Source organism: Cuculus canorus, chromosome 6 (assembly GCF_017976375.1).
Source record: "Cuculus canorus isolate bCucCan1 chromosome 6, bCucCan1.pri, whole genome shotgun sequence".
Classification (NCBI taxonomy): Eukaryota; Metazoa; Chordata; class Aves; order Cuculiformes; family Cuculidae; genus Cuculus; species Cuculus canorus.
Window position 1 is genome coordinate 37,504,103 of NC_071406.1, and position 22,325 is coordinate 37,526,427.

A 22,325-nucleotide genomic window follows, 5' to 3' on the forward strand; every position below is an offset into this window, starting at 1 on the left:
AGCCCCCGTCTGTTTCCTTTGATGGAGAAAAGCAGCATCTCGCTTCATTATTTAGGAAGAGAGGCAGTCATTTCCTCTACACAGGACAGGTTTGAGCTGAGCAGCTGGCAGAGTAGCAAAAGAACACCGTGCGTTATTGTGTGGTGTTTCATCTCCAGCTTTAAATTGCAAGGCAAAGTGATAGACGTTTCATCATCCATGGCAGGGGGGTTGGAACTGGATGGGCTTCAAGGTCCCTTCTGACCCAAACTGTTCTATCATTCTGTTGATTGCACAGAGCACGTTCACATTGCTCGTTTGGTTTACTGTCTCCTGCCTTAAGTGGTTCTTGGAAAATGCAGTGTTAAAGAGAGAAGACACTTAGATTAAATATGTCATCTCACTGATGTTAGGCCTGTAGTCAGCCCAGGGGAAGGCTTTGTGCTACAACGCTGGTACTAGATAGATTCCAGTGTACAGAAATTTCCTCTTGTAATTTATCTCCTCCCTTTCCACATTTTGGGAAATCTATACATTAACTCCATTTTCTCTTTCTTTCCTTTCAGTGCTCAGATAAGTCATGTTTGAGAACCCCTTCTCTGAAAAAGAGAGTGATCGATATCAACTTGGAAGGGAAGAAGGACTCAGGAATGTTAAAATACATCAGGCACCAGGTAATGCGTAGGCCGTGTGCTGTTGGGGGGGCGATACACATTGCTCAGGTCACACTGTGACAAGGAGGAAAATGTATATGGATCTCTAAGCACCTGTGAAGTATTCTGGGTTACTAATTAATAAGCCCTGCATGTTTTCCTCTAGTGTTCCTGAAGAAGCAGCAGGCTCTTCACAGGGAGAAGAGCAGACTCTGGCAGACTGAGATTTGCTTGGGTCTGTATCGCTGTTTGAGCACCAGCTTAGGAGAGTCTGGCTTTCCTTCCTGTCTTCTTTCTGAGTGTTTTAATTCATATGAGAGACTAGGGGAGCAGAGGAGCAGGCGCTGAGCTCTCCTCTCTGGTGAGCAAGGACGGGACCCAAGGGAATGTCAGGAAGATGCTGGGGAGGGTTAGGTTGGACATCAGGAGAAGGTTCTTCCCCCGGAGGGTGGTGGAGCCCTGGAACAGCTCCCAGGGAAGCAGGCACAGCCTGACAATATTCCAGCAGAGTTTGGCCATTGCCCTCAGCCCCACAGTGTGAGTGTTGGGGTTGTCCTGGGCAGAGACAGGAGCTGGACTCGATGGTCCTTTTGAGTCCCTTCCAGCTCAGGGCATTCTGTGATTCTATGAACTAGCTCGCAAACACTTCTCTTTCCGCGGTAGACAACCTCTGGCAGTAGAGGTTACCAGTGGCTAATCTGCAGACCAAAACTAAAGCTACAGAGTGTGTCATTCACTGAATAGTTTGCACAGCTCAGCTCTAAGGTAGAGCTTGGTTTTTTTTGCAGGTGATGAGCCTCTCCCCTGCACCATTGTCACTGCTCATCAAGGCAGCTCCTATCCTCACGGAGGAGATGTATGGGGACATCCAGCCAGCAGCGTGGGAGCTCCTGCTCAGTGTGGATGAGCACATGGCTGGAGCAGCAGGTAAGAGAGCAACACCGCTGAGTATGGCCACCATGGATGGTGGCCTTGCAGGACAGTTTGGAATGACTTTAAGGTCCCTTCAAACCCAAAACGTCCTATGATTCTATGACATTGCATGCTGTCCACGAGCTGGATAACAAGACCTCCTGTGTTAGTGTACTCATAGCACCATCTACTGACCCTTCCTGAGGTTGCAGGTGTTTTCTTGGTGACTTAAGTATGAGCTCACACTTTCCAATCAGTCATGATAAGATTGACATATTTACACTGAAAACACCAAAAAGTGGAAAGTTCTCTGAGCTATGGAAACAGGAGGGTCCCTACAGGTGTGGAGCAGGACTTAGGAGCAGTACAAGACAGGACGTAGGCAGTGCAAGAGCAGCCTTGTTTTTCTGCAGATGTTCAGAACGCCTCCTGTCATCACAGCTCTCACGCCTGGCACCTTCGGAATAAGTGTTGAGGCAAACACAGATGACACAGCAAGTGTCATCTTTCTAACTGTGGAGGAACAGCCACCAGATCTAGACAGAGAACGATTTTGGTTGGAAGGGACTTTAAAGCTGTTCATCGCATCTCAATCTCCCCTCTTTCACCTGAAAGCTGTTCCCCTCATCCCGTCCCTGCCCTCCCTGATCCAGAGCCCCTCCCCAGCTTTCCTGGAGCCCCTTTCAGCACTGGAAACTGCTCTGAGATGTCCCCACAGCCTTCCTCCGGGCTGAACAACCCCAACTGTCCCAGCCTGTCCTCGTACTGGAGGTGCTCCAGCTCTCAGATCACCTTTGTGGCCTCCTCTTGACTCCCGTCTAGATTACCTGACCTCCATCAGTCTGGAGTTGGGCCATGTCTATACATAGGCGAGTGGGCTCCAATGACACTGCTTCTATTGTGCTGTTTTCCATTGTGGTCTGGTCCTTCGTCTCTCAATTCCTGGCAACTCCATTTTCTCTTGGAAGCAGATTGGGATCAGTGCATGGTGCCCATTTAACTCAGAACATTTCCGTTTGGTTTTATGTGTGAAAATGGATCCATGAGACCTCTACTGGGGCAGTGCCTTCTGTTAACCCAACCTTTATAAATCACACTGACATCTCTTGGAAGTGGAATCTTTGAAAGCCAAACTGAATTAGTCCTGTTAAACCCCCTGGGTGGGGCTTGGAGCTCCTGATCCAGTGGGAGGTGTCCCTGCCCACGGCAGGGGTGGAACTGGGTGGGCTTTGAGGTCCCTTCCAACCCAAACCATCCTGTGATTCTATGTCAAAAGCTTCTTATTTTACACCGGTCACAACTGAGGTTTTAGTGAGAAGAGCAAAACTGTATTTTATTTTAAAAGCAAGCTTTCCAGAACCTTTTACCAGCATCCCACGTAGTGTGGCAGAAGGTGGAATCACACGCCCTTGGTTTCACGAAACAGGGCAATTTTCACTAGGCCTGGTGGGCTGCTGGTCCCCTTTCTGGAGGCAAGGTTGGGTTTCTTTCGGTGGGGGATTGTACAGCTACAGGTTTTTGCTGCCAAATAAACACATTGTTAAGGCAAACAGATGATGGGATGTTCTCTCCCTGCAGCTGCCATGTTCCTGCTGTGTGCTGTCAAAGTGCCAGAGGCCGTTTCTGACATGTTGATGTCCGAGTTTCATCACCCAGAGACGGTGCAAAGACTGAATGCCATTCTCAAATTTCACACGCTCTGGAGGTTTAGGTATCAAGTCTGGCCGAGGATGGAAGAGGGAGCACAGCAGATCTTCAAGGTAGGCAGGATGTGTGCAAGACCTACAGCTTGCCTTGTGGGATAGATGTGTGGTGACAACTGCGAAATTGCCTGAAAATCTGTTTAGAGAAAAAAAAAAAAACCATTTTGTGAGTCACACACGTTGGGGAGGTGAAGTGTATAACAAAATGGGGAGAGAGTAGCGTGGACACAGGCCAGGGAAAACATCAGAGAAAGAAAGAAACCTGTGTCCTATGGAGTGTAGGGAGATATGGAGTCAGGAAAAAATTGCAGATCTGTGTCTTGGGTGCTTATGCTAATGTCTAATTTACAGTACTGGCGTTAATAATGGTCTGCTGTAACAAAAGGTCTGTGTTTTTGTTAGATCCCTCCTCCAAGTATAAACTTCACTCTGCCTTCTCCTGTCCTGGGGATGCCATCGGTGCCGATGTTTGACCCTCCCTGGGTCCCTCAGTGCAGTGGGAGTGTGCAAGATCCTATCAACGAAGATCAGTCGGTAAGCAGAGTTGTTGATAGAGTAAGCGCTGGTTTTATTCGGTAGCGGCATGGAGGAATCTGAAGCCAAAAGATGTGGGCTAAACTCTTGATTTTTCTTGTCTTCCTCAGCTGGGGAAAATCTAGTCCAGTAGGGCACAGAGGGTTTTCTACATAGAATTATAGAATCATGGAGTGGTTTGGGTTGGAAGGGAGCTCAAAGCCCATCCAGTTCCACCCCCTGCCATGGGCAGGGACACCTCCCACTGTCCCATCCAACCTGGCCTTGAACACCACCAGGGATGGGAGGTGCTCAGAGGCCTAAGGCTTTTCTGTTTGTTCGCTGAGGTACTGTGCTGCCTCTCATACCCCTGTGAGAGACAGTCACTAAGATCTTAGAAGCACACAGCTGCTCTCTCTCCAAGAGCAGATTAGTTCACTTGAACAATCTGACAGACCATTTTCTCTGCTCTGGTTCATGTGGTATCTCCTGGGAGAAGTCTGCACCAATGTTGTTGTAGAGGAGCCTTCTGGTGAACCTCCGTTCAGCCAATAGTAGTCTGATTTGTATTTAGAAACTGAGTTGCTGAACATCCCTAAGGTCTCTGCCAGAAAACACAGGATGTGTGCATCTTAACTAACAGCTTCAGCCTGTGTTTCTTCTCCTTTCTTTCTGACAGAAGTCGTTTTCAGCCCGAGCTGTCTCGCGTTCCCATCAGCGAGCGGAGCATATCCTGAAGAACCTGCAGCAGGAGGAAGAGAAGAAGCGCCTAGGCCGGGAAGCCAGTCTCATCACTGCCATCCCCATCACACAGGAGGCCTGCTACGAGCCAACCTGCACACCGAGCTCCGAGCAGGAAGAAGAAGGTGTGCTCCAGGGCCAGGAACTGCGTTCCAGGAACCTCAGAACGCCTGCCGCCAGCATAGACCACTGCTGGAACGTTGGTTGTTAGTGCTAGGAAAGTCCCTGCTTTTGGTGTGCTCAAGAGTGAAATTTGTCTTTCCTAGCTTTAACCCTTTAATAATAGAAGGATGGGAGGAATCACCATCTGACCGTATCTGTCCTAAGGAGATTGTCTTAGGATAGACTGAATTGGCCCCTGGAGTTTTCTACCTTCATAGTAGCTGGAAGAGCAGTGGATGACCAGCTCATCCTCAGTACCAAAACTTCTGATGGCCAAAGTTACCTGACATGAGTCGTGAACAGTGTAAACTTTGCGTGAGGGTTTCCCTTGGTCCAGGCTAGCAGAGCACAAAGATTCTATTAAAGGCATTCCAAGGGATGTGCCACTAGCTGAGTACAGTGATTTTTTTGAATCTAAACATACATTGGGAAATCTGTGAGCAGAAATCCCGATTCTTTGGAAAAACCAAGCACGAGCGACTATGACGGTTAACGGGATGTAGATGAAAAGAAGTATAGAGCCCAGTTGGTTACTCACCAAAGCACTGAATGCTCTTATGGAACAATGCTCTGCTGGTTCCCAAAGCATAAGCAAATGACCTGCCTGATTGTTACAGATTTTAAATCGTCCCTTTTGAGAGTTATCTGACTTGAACTTTCAATGTTCCAGTGCAGTTGTAAGTGCTTTAGTTCTCTAAAGTGTGTCAGTTGGATCTGGATTGACATTTCCTGTTCTCTTTGTCAGTAGAAGAAGTTGCCAACCTGGCCTCCCGTCGTCTCTCTGTGAGTCCCTCCTGCACCTCCAGTACATCTCACCGGAACTATTCTTTTCGCCGTGGCTCTGTCTGGTCAGTGCGGTCAGCAGTCAGTGCAGAAGGTGGGTTGACTTCACTTTGGAGTATCATTTTCGTAGGATTTCATTCACTGAAAGCCTTTTCTATTGACCCACAAGGCTGGTGGCATTTCCTTTGCTGAAGCTTGAGCCACTTTGTAATAAATCGCTGCCCTGCATCACTTTATTCACTCCTGCTGTCACAATGTCATCCCTTACTTCTCATGTTTCCTTTACACAGTGGTGCCACAGAGAGCACTTTGGCTGAAAAATGGCGATAAAAGGGGATTTCAACAAAAAGAAAATGGGTTTCCTACTAGAAGAGAAATATAAATTGTAAAAATATATATTTACGATGAAAATTCTTGATCGAGAAGTTGGACGAAGCTCAGTTTCTTCTTGGAGATATCAGTAAACCTGCTGTGCTTGCGCAGTGATCAGACAGCCTGCCATTTTGTTCTATTTCTACGGCACCTAAAATACATGTTTAACTAATCTACCTGGATAATAGCTTGTTTACTAACACTCTCCTTCTACTCTTCTTGCTGCTCCAGATGAAGAGCACACTACAGAGCACACTCCAAACCACCACGTGCCACAGCCACCTCAGGCTGTGTTCCCAGCGTGCATCTGTGCAGCAGTGCTCCCCATTGTCCATTTGATGGAAGATGGAGAAGTCCGGGAGGATGGAGTAGCTGGTACTGACCTAGATTAAACTTGAAGGGACTCTTGCTTGAGGGTGACAGAACCTGCTAGCACTTTGAACAATGGCTTACGTTTGTTGGGTGCTGTAACCAAAGTGTGGAACATGCATTTATGGCTTTTAATGGCCAGATTTGTCCATCTGGAGTTGGGAATCCAAGTGGTTATTATGGTGGTGAAGTGCTTCCTGTCGTACCACCAGTAGGTAGGGAAGGTTCCAGTGCTAGACCTGTCATTACTGCTTGAGATGATTGCACTGGTGACCAAGAACTTTAGGACCCCAAAGAGGCTCCTCTCTGTTTCGGTGCAAAACACGGCAATTGTGGTAGAAGGTTAGAAATGTTTGAATCTCAGTGCACCAGGTCAAGGCTTTTCCAAGGGAGATGGGTCTGACTGTGTCCTCCTTCTCTTTTACAGTAAGTGCTGTTGCTCAGCAGGTCCTGTGGAACTGCTTAATTGAAGACCCCTCAACAGTTCTGCGCCATTTCCTTGAGAAGCTGACAATCAGCAACCGGCAGGTAACTCTTCCTCTCCCCAGTGCCTCTGCGTGTTGCTCAGAGCAGGGGAGCGAGTGAAATCACGCTGCAGGCATCACTGGAGAAGAACATTTACTATTTTAATGTACCACAAAGTCTTCCAGGCCACGTCATCAGTTGGCTTCAATGTTTGTACACTAATGTTAACGGGGCAAAGCTGATTTACCACCACTAAGGTCCCGCTTGCTCTAAGCCAAGCTTTGAACAGCTGCTTAGTGAAGCACAACTCTTTTATCCAACACAGGCAGTGTTGCCTCTACCCATGCTACCCATCAGGAGAGATTCCCTCTGCACCCCCTTCCCTCTACGTTTTAGTCTACATTCAGGTTTCTCTGAAAGATGGGGGTGGCCTTGTCTCTCCCTGGCTTATAAAGCACTTTCTAGTGTCATGGCTAAGCTTTACAGATGAAATATATACCATGAGAAAGGCAGTGAGACTCTCCATACTGCTTTCTCAACCACACACTTGGTGTTACGATATCTATGATATCACTGTCCCCATCTTGCAAGCCACCACCTAAGAACTGACTACAAAATTAATATTAAACCTTGAGAAAGGCCAGGCCAGGCTGCTTTTTGGTTCCTGGAGTCATCGGGTCTTATTGGCCTCACTATTCCTGAGACTTCTCGGCCATAGTCCTCAAAGCTTCTGCTGGAGTTCAGAGCATGATTCCTGTTGAAGTGTCTTTGAGAAGGAAGCTTTACATTGCCGAACCTCAGAGGCCTCTGAGCTATCACAGTCTGCTGGTTTACCCTCTCTTCACGAGCCTACTACAACCATGAGAACAGAACATGGAGAACAGGGGGATTTCCTTGGAAGCTTTCAGCAGATATGACTTGCCTGGGTTGTCCTATGTGTATTCACGCCCACAACACAAGCTCAACTCTTCTGTGGGTTAAGAGGGTGAGGGCCATAGAAAGAACCTAATGAGAGGTGTCCCTGCCCATGGCAGCAGGGTTGGGCTTTGAGATGCCTTCCAACACAAACCAATCTATGGTTCTGTGATGAAATTTATGATACAGTCTGTCTGTTCGTAGCTGACAGTGAGATTCCTTCCCCTCTACACCCTCTTCCCAGGGTAAGCAATGGATTAGTCCTCATTCAAAGCAGGCAACCTCTAAAGAAATAAAAGTGAGATTCTGCCTGCACCTCCTCCGTCCTTAAACACCTCCAGGGAAGGTGACTCGACCACCTCCCTGGGCAGCCTCTACCAGTGCCCAATGACTCTTTCCGTGAAGAATTTTTTTCTGATATCCAACCTGAACCTCCCCTGACGGAGCTTCAGGCCATTCCCCCATGTCCTGTCCTCTGTCACTTGGGAGCAGAGCCCAGCTCCCTCCTCTCCACAACCTCCTTTCAGGTAGTTGTAGAGAGTAATAAGGTCTCCTCTCAGCCTCCTCTTCTCCAGGCTAAACAACCCCAGCTCTCTCAGCCGCTCCTCGTCAGACTTGTTCTCCAGCCCCCTCACCAGCTTCGTTGCTCTTCTCTGGACACACTCCAGAGCCTCAACATCCTTCTTGTGGTGAGGGGCCCAGAACTGAACACAGTACTCAAGGTGCGGTCTCACCAGTGTCGAGTACAGAGGGAGAATCACCTCCCTGGACCTGCTGGTCACACCATTTCTGATCCAAGCCAAGATGCCGTTGGCCTTCTTGGCCACCTGGGCACACTGCTGGCTCATGTTCAGTCGGCTGTCAACCAACACCCCCAGGTCCTTCTCTTCTGTGCAGCTCTCCAACCACTCTTCTCCCAGTCTGTAGTATTGCATAGGGTTGTTGTGCCCCAAGTGCAGGACCCGGCATTTGGCCTTGTTGAACCTCATGCCATTGGTCTCAGCCCAGCGGTCCAGCCTGTTCAGATCCCTTTGCAGAGCCACAGATTTCACAGATCCTCCAGGTGTAGAGATTTTTTGAGATCAGCAACGCAGAGGTTATCACAGGGAAAGGAGTGTGGAATCAGGGTGCTTCAGTCAGTACAAACTGCAACAGGTGGCGTTGGCCTCTTGAAGGTAAAATGGAAAGCCATTGCCCTGGGTGCTGTGCCCTGGGCCTTATTTTGGGAGATGTGGGAGCGCTCACAAGCGTATAGGTCTGTGTCATGCAACAAGAGATTGCTGAACAAGGGAGTATGGAAAAATGGGAAAAAACAAAGCCAGAGAGGACAAAAGGGAGAACCCTATTCTCCATTTTGTGTTGGAAAGATAACAACATTTGCTTTTCTTCCAGGATGAGCTGATGTATATGTTAAGGAAGCTTTTGCTGAACATTGGAGACTTCCCTGCCCAAACATCTCATATCCTCTTTAACTACTTGGTGAGTAGTTTGTGGGGCCACTGCACGGCCCAGGGTCTCACCTCTGTCTGCTTGGCTCCTGGAAAGTTAATGTCACAAGCTGCAAGGAAATAAATGCTCATTTGTATAGCTCATTTCTGCTTCTGACTGTGGGTGCCAGTCACCAGGTTCACAGCAGCCTTGCAGTCCTTCTATGGAGAGGAAAAGGAACCTTTAACCTTTTATTAAACCCCTACACAACCTGTCAGGGATTTCTGAATTGAACCACAGAAAAGATGAGTTGTAGATCCTTAAAAGGATCCTAATGTCAGGAACTTTCAATTCTTTTACTTAATTTTGACTCAGAAAGTGTTTTGCTCTCAGATGGTCAGTTGCAGCTGCAACTCTAGCAGCTGCTTTCAAGATTGTGGAAAATGCAGTTGCTACAGGTGGGAGATGAAGTAGACAAGATATATGCTACTCCCAGAGTCCTCTGTTGGTTGTGAGCTGTCTGTGTGGCAGCACACCGGAGCAGAAGGCATAGGAAGTCTCTTACTGCAGAGGTTCTCCCTTTTCCTCTTCAACAGTGGCTTTTAAGGCTGGGCTGCAACAGGACTTCTTGCCCCCAACCCTCATCCTCCCTAGGAAAAGGAAGAATAGCGCAGGCAGATTGTTCTGTAATACGTATAAACTTTCAGGATCTAAGTTTATCTCTCTGAGTGAAGAAAGGTAGAAGGACAGTATTCTGTGTTTATGTGATGCTCCGCGCAGTTAAAAATGCATGTATAACCTGATACTCTCTTACTTCTGACCTGCAGGTAGGACTGATCATGTATTTTGTGCGCACCCCATGTGAGTGGGGCATGGATGCCATTTCTGCCACTCTCACTTTCCTTTGGGAAGTGGTGGGTTATGTAGAAGGACTGTTCTTCAAGGATCTCAAACAGACTATGAAGAAGGAACAATGTGAAGTGAAGCTGCTGGTGACTGCCTCAATGCCAGGTATAAGAAATGGGTCTTTAAGTCTTCTTCACTTTCAAGTTTTGGGCCCCTCAGTACAATAAAAAACATTGAGGGGCTGAAGGGTGTGTGGAGGTGGGCAGCAGAGCTGGGGAAGGGGCTGGAGCACAGGGGTTGTGGGGGGTGGCTGAGGGCCCTGGGGTTGTTCAGCCTGGAGAAGAAGAGGCTGAGGGGAGACCTCATCGCTCTCTGCAGCTCCTGAAAGGAGGTTGTGGCAAGGTGGGTGCTGGGCTCTTCTCCACAGTAACAAGTGATGGGATAAGAGGAAATGGCCTCAAGTTGTGTCAGGGGAGGTTTAGGTTGGATATCAGGAAAAAATTTCTTCACTGACAGAGTGGTGAAGCCCTGTCAGAGGCTGCCCAGGGCAGGGGTGGAGTCTCCAGCCCTGGAGGGGTTCAAAAAGCGTGTGGCTGGAGCACTTCTGGACATGGTTTAGCAGGCATGGTGGGGTTGGGCTGGCAGTTGGACTGGATGAGCTTAGAGATCTTTTCCAACCTTAACGATTCTGTGATTCTGTTCTACCAAAAAAGGAGATCCATCAGAACCAGATCAGAAAAAGACCTGCTACAAATGGCTTTGTATTCTAAGTCAGTTTACCTTGAGCTCAGTCGCTAAATTCCACTTCTAATTCCCACAGATTGAGAAAGCTTCTTTAAGAGCTCTAATGAAGCGAAAAGAAAGTGAATTAGAACTGACTTTTCAACTCAGAGCTTTGTGTCAGTCAGGCTGTGAAAGGCTGACAGGATGTAAGGTTCAAACTACATTTGATTTAATACGACCTCTCAGTTAAGTCTTTAGAGAGCCCAAGAAGAGCATGCTGTGAGCCTAGGACATCACGAGTCAGGCAGGAGATACCTTGCTGAAAAGCAGACTTGAACTCTTAGGTTTGTTCCTTCCTCAGAGTGACAGTTGCTGCTGGAGCCAGCTCATCCTTTAGGAATAGATCCATTTCTCATTACCTGTGGAAATGTGAGAGACAATGCTAGCATTCCAGAATGGGTTCCAGACAGGACTGGCATTGTCTGCCTGCCCAGGGATGAGTTTTAACTATCGCTTTACCTCCATGGGCAGTCTTTTGAAATGGAGTTATAGAGGCCAGAGAGAATGCAACTGCTTTTCTTCCTTCAGGCACAAAAACCCTTGTCGTGCATGGACAGAATGAGTGTGACATCCCAACTCAGTTACCAGTCCACGAGGACACACAGTTTGAGGCTCTTCTGAAGGTAGGAGTGAGTTTTTGAACTGGACAAACTGCTTAATGATGTGTTTACATGTATGCCAGCAATAAGTTCTGCCTGATCATCCTGTTTGTGTCAGGGAGGGAAGTTTTGCTGACCAGCATTGCTTTCTCCCGTGAGGGGATCTTAGTTGCAAGAAACAAGATCCCATATTAAAGGATAATAGAAATGCCCTGGCCTCACAGACAGGCAAACGCCCCAAATACAATTCCATTTGAAAGACACTGCAGCTTGTTGGGTGTTGGCTGTACAACATCCTTTGGAGAAATACATAAATCATTTAAATGTTCAGTTTCATAAACACTAAACAGAATGATCAAGATCAGAGTGGAAACGATGGTTCAGAGCCATGCTGATATCTTGGGGTTAGGAGATGAGAGGGCAGTTCCCCTCTTCTGCCAAAGACTGGGAAACTACATAGGAAACAGGTTTGAAAAAGCCTTCAGTTTGTCTAACTATATGAAATGTTCATCGGAATCACATAACTTTGAAGGATCTGGAATTTAGTGTCTCTGTACATCGTCCATCATTAAAGCTTGATAGATACTTAGTGTAGAAATGGGAGCCCCAACACCCATTTGGGTCCTCTAGCCAGACAAATATGTGCGATATGAAGACATCAAAGTAAGTAACATCAGTCTGAGATGTAACATCAGGATTTTGCTATCAGCAGGCCTTGATCAGCTCAAACATATTTATATACTTTTATGATTAAAAAAGAAATTAAGAATTAATGCCGGGTTTGTGCCTTTGTACGTTATGAGCTGGGCGTTCTTCTCTTGGATGCTGTGTTCTTTGTACGAGACAGCTCACAAGTAACAGGATGGTTTTCTTTCTTCCTTTTCAGGAGTGCTTAGAATTTTTTAACATACCTGAAACGCAGTCTTCTCATTACTTTTTAATGGATAAGCGGTGGAATCTTATTCATTACAACAAGGTAAGGCAAAGCTCAGGTCTGGCTGGCTTTGTTCTTTCCATCTTGTCTCTTTTTAAGCATCAGGGTTATCTAAAGGAGAACAGGCAGCCCATAAACAGATGGACTTGTGGCCTGGGTGTGGTGTGGTGGAAGATTGGAGTTTGACAGAAGAGGCAAGAGGCAGCAGTGGAGTCCCTTGCTCTTAAGTCATTATTGTCTGGCTTTCTGAGAAAGGAGTGATGTTCTCTTCTGTTTATGCTCTTCCAAAATACCTGACACTGCCTGAAAGCCCCTACCCAAAAGCTAAATGGCCTTATATTCAATTCTTTTGAGCAATGTTGTCAGGATTATGTTTGTTTAAAATACACTTATTTCTCTTCCTGGCAGACCTACGTCCGTGACATTTATCCCTTCCGGAGGTCGGTTTCTCCTCAGCTCAACCTAGTGCAGATGCATCCAGAAAAGGGACAAGAGCTCATTCAGAAGCAGGTACCTTATTGTCACCAAATACCTCTGCCCAGATAGACAAATAAACCTTTTTTTTCCCTTTAAAGGCTGTGCTGTGTGCAGCTAGAGAGCTTCATTGGTGAAGCAGCAATCGGCATGAAATCTGCCGTGGTGCCATTGGCCAGGCGTATTCTAAGAAGAGTCGCAGTGCCATGTGAATTCCCTCCTGCTCTCTCCATCCCAGTTCTTTTAGGGGGATCATTTTCTCCTACACTTGGCCAGAGGAGCTTCACTTGCCTCAGCTTCAAAAGTTGCTTATTACTTTTGTTAACGTGACCTCTTGTCTGTGGATACGGAATTACCTGTTCTACCTTCCCCCCCGTCCCCTCACTGTAGGCAATGTCACTTGTCTCTCTCCCTTGCCCTGCTCTCGGATGCTAACCTTGATGATGGTATTCGTAGTCCTAGAATCATGGGATAGTTTGAGTTGGAAGGGGCCTTAAATCCCACCCAGTTCCACTCCCTGCCATGGGCAGGGACACCTCCTGCTGGATCAGGGGCTCCAAGCCCCATCCAACCTGGCCTTGAACCCCCCCAGGGATGGGGCAGCCACAGCTTCCCTGGGCAGCTGAGCTCATTGTTGAGCTCACTTCACCTGTAGAAGCCCTGTGCTCCATTTTTCAGCACAGAGTTGAGGGTTTAGGGAAAAGTCACTCTAGATTGATCTGCAAAGGATGATAATAAGGAGGAAATAAAAAGGCAGTAACTTAGAATCTGGTCTGCTTTGCTTTAATGACTGCTTTTCTTTTGCTTTCTGTGGTCAGACGTGAACCAATCTCAACCCAGAAGGCAGATAACAATTCCAACCTCATGTTGAGTGTGATCTAAGCCCTTTCAGAGAGCAACTGCAGTAACTTTCATTTTGGAGTTGTTTTGCCTCTGATCACCTTGGGGCACACGCTGACAAAGTTTACATTAATCTACAAAAGACCTCATGGCACAGTTGCAAAGTGTTTGACAACTACTCAGGGCCCTCCACAAGACAGAAACGGAAAGTTATTGTTAAAACCTCTCTTACAAACGTGATCCATCTTTGTGAAGCTGAAGGACAGTGGTCACACAAATGGCAGCAGAAGGGTGCAGCGCTAGCCCTGGGAATTTCAACAGTTTTTTGCAGGCCATGAGTGCAGTATCCATCCTACCAGGGAAAGACATGGAAGCTAATGTAGAAAAGTGCTTATACATGATAAAGGACTTTTTGTTCGGGCTGATTCTGATCCTTGTCTCATCTTCTCTCTCAGGTGTTCACCCGCAAGCTGGAAGAGGTGGGGCGGGTGTTGTTCCTCATATCGCTGACACAGAAAATCCCGACTGCCCACAAGCAATCCCATGTGTCTATGCTCCAGGAAGACCTCCTCCGCTTGCCTTCATTTCCCCGAAGTGCCATTGATGCCGAGTTCTCACTCTTCAGTGATCCACAAGGTATGGCCTTTCGATAGCTTCCTCGGTGGTGGAAAAGGGCTGGAAAGCGATTCATTTGCCTTGGAAACATGCAGGCTTCATTTGCCTTGGAAATACACGTTACTGAAAGCTGATAAATCTCTTCCTAGGGAAAATAATACATAGTTCTTGGTTTGTAAGCAAGAAAGAGCTTTGCTGTCAGAGTTCTCCTGACAAAGCTACTTTCTTAGGGCCCAAATCACAATAAGTGATTTTTAAAAGGCAATACAATGGTCAGTGTTGTGAGGTGGTTCTTTGGGGAGGCATTTGGTCCCTGTGAGCCTGGCTGTGGTGGGCAGAGTTGATTGCTGTTTGCTCTTCTCCCTCGCAGCTGGGAAAGAGCTCTTTGGTCTGGACACCCTTCAGAAAAGCTTGTGGATTAAGCTGCTGGAGGAGATGTTCCTTGGCATGCCAAGCGAGTTCCCCTGGGGGGATGAGATCATGCTGTTCTTGAACGTCTTCAACGGTGCCCTGATCCTGCACCCCGAGGACAGTGCCTTGTTGAGGCAGTACGCTGCCACCGTCATCAACACAGCCGTGCACTTCAACCACCTCTTCTCCCTCAGCGGGTACCAGTGGGTCCTCCCCAGCATGTTGCAGGTGAGGCGCCTCCGTGACCCACGCGATGGGAGGCTCCGGGGCGGGCAATTCCTTATAGAACCGACGATGAAATGGGGGCAATTTAACCTGCTGAGGGTGTAGATTTCCGGGGAACGAGACAGGTCAGGGTGAGATAACCCAAACCAGCGTCCCTGAGACTACATTCCATTTCTTCTTGAGTACACGACTACATTTTCTCTTCTTCTCTATGGTGAATAAATGAATATCTGTTGCCTTCACTATTTACTTCCAGAAATGTGAAATTTCTGGACTTTGGGTCTCCCTCGGTGTTTTTTTTTTTTCCTCTGGGGGTGGCTAAAATCTGAGGAATAGTTGAAATATCTCGATTTGCTACTTGCTGAATGAAACTAAACGCTATTCACCTCTTTAAGTACGAGAATCCTATTATCTGGAATTTAAATAGCAACAGAAAATAACATTAAGGCTTTATGGAAAACTGCATGTTGTCTTTTCATGTGAGCAATGACAAATATTGCAAGTACTAGAGAAGGAATTTCTCTGCACTTTCAGGTGCACAAGTTTGTGGGTTTTCCCCATTTTTTGCTATTGACATTTGGGAAAAATAGAGTACTGGAAAAAAAACAAACCCAAAACAATACAGTTCTTTTATAGACAGAAAGGTTATTTCTGCAGGGCTCAAAGACTGTATCTGAATAGAGAATTAGTGTTATAATGCAAACACACAAAATCTCTTGTTTCTGTAAAACAGAACTAATGACCACGACATCCCTATGTAGGTTCAGTTTAACATAGTTAACATAATCGGGACCAGGATGAACTTTGCTGTCTCACCAAATTCTTTAGTAACCGGAAACTCTAATACCATGCCTGACATAGTTAGGTAAGTCTGGATTGGATCCAGGTCCACAGTGCGTGGGTTTATTCATTAGAAACAGGACGATTTGAAATAAAATATCATAATAATTTAATTTGAAGTACTTGGCAGTAACAACTCAGTTGTGTGAAGGACTCTCCCTTCATTTTCATAGAAACATAGAATCACAGAATGGTTTGGGTTGGAAGGGACCTCAAAGCCCATCCAGTCCCACCCCCTGCCATGGGCAGGGACACCTCCCACTGGATCAGGGGCTCCAAGCCCCATCCAACCTAGCCTTCAGCGCCTCCAAGCATAGGATCTTACCTTTTCATACCAAGATAAATTAGTTTTATACTTCTTTCCTCTCCCCCACCCCTTACCAATCATTGCCGGCTACTGAAATAATAAAATGCCACTCCTGTGAGGCAAAAAAAGCATTTTGAAAGCAGAACACAAATGTAGCTGAGCGTGTTTGGGTTTGCAGCCCCTCATATCTCTGCTCCAGGCACCCAAGATCAGCTGGTTCATTTGTGGTCATCACAAACAATTTCTTCTCCCACCTCACCCTATTTGCTTCACTCTTGTGAGACCCCACCTGGAGCCCTATGTCCAGCTCAGGAGTCCTCAGCACAGGAAGAACATGGAGCTGTTGGGTCGGCTCCAGAGGAAGCCATGGAGATGATCCAAGTGCTGGAGCACCTCCTGTATGAGGCCAGGCTGAGATAGTTGGGGTTGTTCAGCCTGGAGAAGAGAAGGCTCCGAGGAGACCTTAGAGCAGCTTCCAGTGCTGAAAGGGGCTCCAGGAAAGCTGGGGAGGGACTCTGGATTAGGGAGTGCAGGGAGAGGATGAGGGGAATGGCTTTAAATTGTAACAGGGAAGATTTAGATTAGAGATTAGGAAGAAATTCTTCATGATAAGGATGGGGAGGCCCTGGCCCAGGTTGCCCAGAGCAGCGGTGGCTGCCCCATCCCTGGAGGGGTTCCAGGCCAGGTTGGATAGGGCTTGGAGCCCCTGATCCAGTGGGAGGTGTTCCTGCCCATGGCAGGGGTGGAACTGGGTGGGCTTTTAAGGTCCCTTCTGACCTAAACTATTCTGTGATAACTACAATTTTTCCCAAAACATCTCATCTCTTCAGTCTATCTGACTGCTGAGAAGTGTCTGCACCTCTGCAGAGGTCCCACTTGCTAATAAGTTTTTAGAAATCTTCAAGACCTCAGTGCTGCAATGTGAATTTTGCGCTATTATAAAATCTCAGCTTTACCTGTTGCCACCTACTACCAAGAAAACCCTGTCCACCCCAGCCCTCCCGCAGACCCGTACCAACAGAGGCACAGACAGGCGATTGGGATGTGCAGGAGAAGAGTGCACTATGAAGTTGTTCCTAGCGATTTATACTGTTTACATAACTGAGAAACAAACCCCACATCTTTGGCTGCACATCGGCTGTGTGGTTCAGTGGTGAGCCCGGCAGGAAATACCACTCTAAAAACCTTAAAATATCTAAGAAGTGGGTGGAACTGCCAGTGTGTTGGAGAGCAGGGTTGGGGTTCAAATTATCTTGACAGACTAGAGATGGAGTGTGAAAAAAAGGGAAAAAAAACCCCAGATTATGTTGATCAGTTTGGACAAGCATAGGTCATTGCTTATGAGTAATCAGCCTCATAAATATAGGATGGAAAGTAGCTGATTCAGTAGCGCTTTTACAGGAGAGAACACTGGAGTTGGTGTGGATCTGAAGCTAAACACGAATCAACAGTGTCCTGTTGAAGGATAAAAAAAGACAACGTCTCAAATGCCCTTGTGGGGTGGCTAGACTTGAGAGCAGCCCTGAAGAGAAGAACTGGGCAGTACTGGTGGATGAGAAGCTCCACGTGAGCCAGCAATATGCATTTGCAGCCCACAGGGACAACCGTGTCCTGGGCTGCATCCAAAGCAGTGGGAGCAGCAGGCGAAGGAGGGGATTCTGCCCCTCTGCTCTGCTCTGGTGAGACCCCACCTGGAGTCCTGGACCAGTTCTGGAGTGCTGAGTGCAGGAAGGACATGGAGCTGTTGGAGCAAGTCCAGAGGAGGCCACGAAGATGATGTGAGGGCTGGAGCACCTCCTGTATGAGGACAGGCTGAGAGAGTTGGGGTTGTTCAGCCTGGAGAAGAGAAGGCTGCAGGGAGACCTTAGAGCAGCTTCCAGTGCTGAAAGGGGCTCCAGGAAAGCTGGGGAGGGGCTCTGGATTGGGGAGTGCAGGGAGACAATGAGGGAGAAGGGTTTTCAGCTGAAAGAGGGCAGATGGAAATGAGATCTTAGGAAGAAATTTTGCTGTGAGGGTGGGGAGGCCCTGGCCCAGGTTGCCCAGGCTGAGGTGTTCAAGGCTAGATTGGATGGGGCTGGGATTTGCTTAAATGGAAAAGATGAAAGTTGACAAAAAAAGCACCAAGTGGCTTCAGGGAAGTAAAATGTTCTAGGAAGGAGAGGGGAGGAGTCTACCTGTGATGCATAGGATAAATCGTATGGACTAAAGTTGTGAGAAAGTAGGTTCAGGCATGACAAACAAATGTTTTTTCTAAGGGTACTTTGTCTCTGCGATGCTTTGCCAGGGAGGGTGGACAAGTCTCCATCTGAGGCAACTATATCTATCAGGAATGACTGGGTGGTAGTTGATTCAGTCTGGTGTCAGGAGATGGAAGAGCCCTTTCGCTGGGGTGGTACTTCCACGACCTTTTTTGCTTGCCCAGGTGTACGCCGACTACGAAAGCAACCCGCAGTTACGCCAAGCGATCGAGTTTGCGTGCCGCCAGTTCTACGTCCTGCATCGCAAGCCCTTTATTCTGCAGCTGTTTGCCAGCGTGGCCCCTCTCCTGGAGTTCCCTGTGAGTAAATCCAATTCCCTTGTGTTGGCGTGGGGAGGCCTGGATGCCCAGCCAGCTCCTCTCAGAGGGCACAAAGAGAAGGCAGCTGGAGCAGCAGCACAGCTTCTACTGACCGTGGGCTTGCAGCACTTGGTGCTGCCCAGAACCCTTTCCTAAAGGTACTTCTGCAAGCTTCTGTTCATCAGTTGATGGAGCAGGATGCTGAGATCGTGGGCTACTGGTATCCAGGCTGATAAATGTCCTCTTGCTTCAAATTTATGTGTATAAGTACGTTATAAAAGGACAATAATGACTGGCAACCCTTTAAATGCTAATCCTTTCTTAAAATCCAGCAATAGGAGCTGAAAACTTAGTGCCAAGCTCTAGTACGTGTAAACTCTAAGGCTGAATTTGCCGTGTTTTGAAATATTCACTAATTACTTTCTGCCATTTTAATGAGGCAAAACGAGTTAATGGCATTTTAATTTGATGTGGGACTGCCCAGTCTACCAGCACACACACACACACTTCTCTGTCGCAGGGCAGCAAAGACCTGCTTTTTCTGGGAAGCGAAGCTGTGTGAGGTTTTCAGCTCAGGCTCCCACTGTAGCATCGATCTATTGAGTCAGGCAAGGCTTAGTGGTTGATAGCAGGGAACTCTTCAGTTCCACGTTGGCCCTCGTCAAAGAAAAAGGTTGGCCACACCTCTGGCTAAAGATTCCTGGGATGCACGCAGAAAATCAAGCATGAGTGTCTGTTGTTGAAACAGGATGCTACAAACAACGGGACCAGCAAAGGAGTGTCAGCTCAGTGCCTGTTTGACCTGCTGCAGTCCTTGGAGGGAGATACTCCGGACATTCTGGACATCCTAGAGCTGGTGAAAGCAGAAAAGCCTCTCAAGTCGTTAGGTAACAGGAAAACACCCTTTATTCAGTAACTCTGTCTGATGCTTATTGATTCAACATGCATTTGATGCAGAGTGATCGGTCTGGGGCCTTTTTCTTCTCCCAGAATGCAGTCCTCTCTGTTTTTTATGCCTGACGAGGCTTTCAAGGATGCCTTTATCACCACTGTCTTTTTGATATTTTCTGCAGGAGGGGAATTATTAATTTATTTTATTCCAAAGCTGCTTTTTCTGCATTGAGCCTGGTAGTCTGAGACTAGCCCCTGGCATTTTAGATTTTGGCATGTGTGGGTGTAGAATAAAGATGCCTAATAAACCGTATCATGCTGCCAAGATCAGTGTCATCCTCTCCTCTGCTCCAGGAAACAAAAAGCCGCCTCTGCCGTGGGCAGACTATAAGTAGTGAATGGTGGATGCCATTCAGGCATTCAACAGTGCTGAGTTCTGTCACAAAGCAGAATAGATACGGCTGCGTGACGTATCCAGGCCACGGTGCCTCTTAGTTACCCATGTAATGCAGCATATAAGAATTTGGCTGCTTTGTGATTTGCAGGGAAACAATTTTTGCTGATTTTTATAAGGATTTTTAAGCCATTTGTCAAATTTACACTTCCCTTAAATAATGTTGATTTTGATGGACGGTGAAACCTGCCTAGCCTTAAAGTTTTGTGATGTGCTGGGATTTTATGATGCTGCACAGTTATATCACAGTTTATAATATGGAATGGTACAGAAGTGGGAGGTATTTCTTTCCTTTTTGTGGATTGTAGTAAACTTTTCTATAAAAGCTTTGAGTTTTCTGTGGAGGGTTATTCAAAAACATCTCTGAAAAATCCCAGGTGTGTATTGATGTTGGACTGTAGATGAGCATGCTGTGGGCCTGGTATCTTCCATACGAAGGTCACAGTTACCTAAAAATTGTCACAGTTATCTTGGCGTATGAGAAACTCACCGTGAGCTGGATTCAGATTGGATCTTAGGGAGACATGTTCTCCTGTGAGGGTGGGGAGGCCCCGGCCCAGGTTGCCCAGAGCAGTGGTGGCTGCCCCATCCCTGGAGGGGTTCAAGGGCAGGTTGGATGGGGCTTGGAGCCCTTGATCCTGTGGGAAGTGTCCCCAAAGTAATATTTGCAATGTGGGACTGAAATGCTTTTGAAAACTTCTTCTCAAATCCTGAACAAATCAGACTCACTTTTGTGCTGCCACCCATGATTTTTCAGAAGTAAAACTATCATCTGCATCAGCAACTTTTTATGATCTTAGAGGTCTTTTCGAACCTTAATAGTAATGAATAATGAGTAATTTTTAGGGCGGTGGAGGCATCTAGGATAAAGCAGAGGGATCATAAAGATTGTCATTAGGTTGATAAGTGTCCTTGTCATCTAATAAGGTAAGATTTTGCTTGTGACGGATGGTGGTTGAGACAGGACTCAGAAGCAGCTCTAGGCCTTATGCTCCGCAGTGGTTTTACCTGCTGATAACTGTTTCACCTACCAAGTCCTTGGGCAGCGAGATGCCGGTGGGAGTGCAGCACGTTGCCTTTATACAGGCCCATTGGGGATTGTTAACACGAGAAGCAATGAGTTGCAGAGGAGGAAGACACAGGGCTGTACTCGCTCCTTTCATTTTTGGTATGTTTGTGTGATCATCTTCTTGTATTGCTTTACTCCCTCAGACTTCTGCTACGGGAATGAAGACCTTACCTTTTCCATCAGTGAAGCCATCAAGCTGTGTGTGACAGTGGTGGCCTATGCTCCTGAATCATTCCGAAGGTGCTAATCTGCTTTCTTGGCTTCTGCAGGCTCAGAAAAGGCACGAAAGCCATATGTGGCATGCGAAAGCAAGGCTGACAAATGGAGGCAGAGGAGATGGAAGTGCTTTCCAAGCATGGGGCTTCTCTTTCTGTTGTCTCTCTGCCTCTTGATCCCTTTCCAAGGGCCCCAGCCTCCGGCTGCAGCACTAATCTGGATGGCAGCCGGAGCAGCACCACGTACGCCGTGTTTCCAAGAGGGGATCACGCAGTGCCCTGCAGGTTTCTGTTGTCAGAGAAGCGCTGGTGAGGGAACGAGAGGGGAGAAACAGGCAGCTGGGAAGAGCAGAAAGATACAGCGGGAGCAGAGGGAAACTGGTAAAGCAAAAAGGTTCCCAAGAGGGAACCAGAGGATAAAGGAATCTTTGGAAGGGAAAACGTATGTCTGCAAATGGATGACATATTCCAGATACCCAGGGAGTTTTTATTATTATTGTTGCATGCATCACCTAATTTTCCCTCTGAATTCCCTGATCCAAGAGTTCCTTTGGCCCAGGCCTGCTTACCTAGTGACTAGCAACGGAATCACGAGGCCAGGGAGAGATGCAGGGCTCTTCAGATAGAAACTTCAGCCGCTGCGTGATGCGAATTTCAGGCCTGACAAAACAAAACACACCAAGTATCGTTTATTTTTCCAGCCTCCAGATGCTGATGGTCTTGGAAGCGCTGGTTCCCTGCTACTTGCAGAAACTGAAGCGACAAACCTCTCAAGCAGAGACTGGGACAGCGGCTCGTGAGGAGATCGCAGCCATGGCTGCCCTCGCCACCTCTTTGCAGGCGCTCCTGTACAGCGTGGAAGTCCTCACCAGGTAAACCCTGCGGTCCGGAGGGCTGAGCCTGCGCTCAGGAAGCAGTGGGATGAGAGGGAACGTGCAGGGTTTTGTGAAACACGGCTGCACTTCAATAAGGGTTGAATTTTAGACGTGGCAAAATCAGTGCTGGATTTCAGCAGAGCACACGCAGAATTGCAGCGCTATTTTGTTTTTAATGTGTTATTCCCCTTTCCTTCGCCAGGCCTATGACAGCTCCACAGATGAGTCGATGCGACCAAGGACACAAAGGGACCACAACAGCAAACCACACCATGTCTACAGGCGTGAACACCAGGTATGTGAGCGAGCTTCTCCTTCTTTCTCATTTTTCTGAACACCTTTTGATTTTGGGGAGGTAAAGTAACATTTCGTTGCTTGGAGCATTTGGAGCCATG

At 47.4% G+C, this 22,325-nt stretch overlaps 1 protein-coding gene across 12 annotated transcripts in view; it reads left to right on the forward strand.

The window, feature by feature from the left end:
* Positions 1-22,325, forward strand: part of UNC80 (unc-80 homolog, NALCN channel complex subunit) — a 127,547-nt gene that overhangs the window by 70,719 nt on the left and 34,503 nt on the right. For 10 of the 12 annotated variants that reach the window (XM_054069739.1, XM_054069744.1, XM_054069749.1 and 7 more), the window contains 20 exons: positions 546-653; positions 1,421-1,559; positions 3,123-3,304; positions 3,650-3,781; positions 4,440-4,626; positions 5,409-5,540; positions 6,050-6,193; positions 6,615-6,715; positions 8,960-9,046; positions 9,823-10,006; positions 11,153-11,247; positions 12,110-12,199; positions 12,566-12,667; positions 13,927-14,107; positions 14,457-14,725; positions 18,292-18,426; positions 19,175-19,313; positions 20,984-21,080; positions 21,757-21,927; positions 22,133-22,225. In XM_054069739.1, the coding sequence (XP_053925714.1) occupies positions 546-653; positions 1,421-1,559; positions 3,123-3,304; positions 3,650-3,781; positions 4,440-4,626; positions 5,409-5,540; positions 6,050-6,193; positions 6,615-6,715; positions 8,960-9,046; positions 9,823-10,006; positions 11,153-11,247; positions 12,110-12,199; positions 12,566-12,667; positions 13,927-14,107; positions 14,457-14,725; positions 18,292-18,426; positions 19,175-19,313; positions 20,984-21,080; positions 21,757-21,927; positions 22,133-22,225 (2,768 nt within the window). The remainder of the gene's footprint in view (positions 1-545; positions 654-1,420; positions 1,560-3,122; positions 3,305-3,649; positions 3,782-4,439; positions 4,627-5,408; positions 5,541-6,049; positions 6,194-6,614; positions 6,716-8,959; positions 9,047-9,822; positions 10,007-11,152; positions 11,248-12,109; positions 12,200-12,565; positions 12,668-13,926; positions 14,108-14,456; positions 14,726-18,291; positions 18,427-19,174; positions 19,314-20,983; positions 21,081-21,756; positions 21,928-22,132; positions 22,226-22,325) is intronic. The other 2 variants (XM_054069740.1, XM_054069748.1) reach the window with 1 other exon arrangement.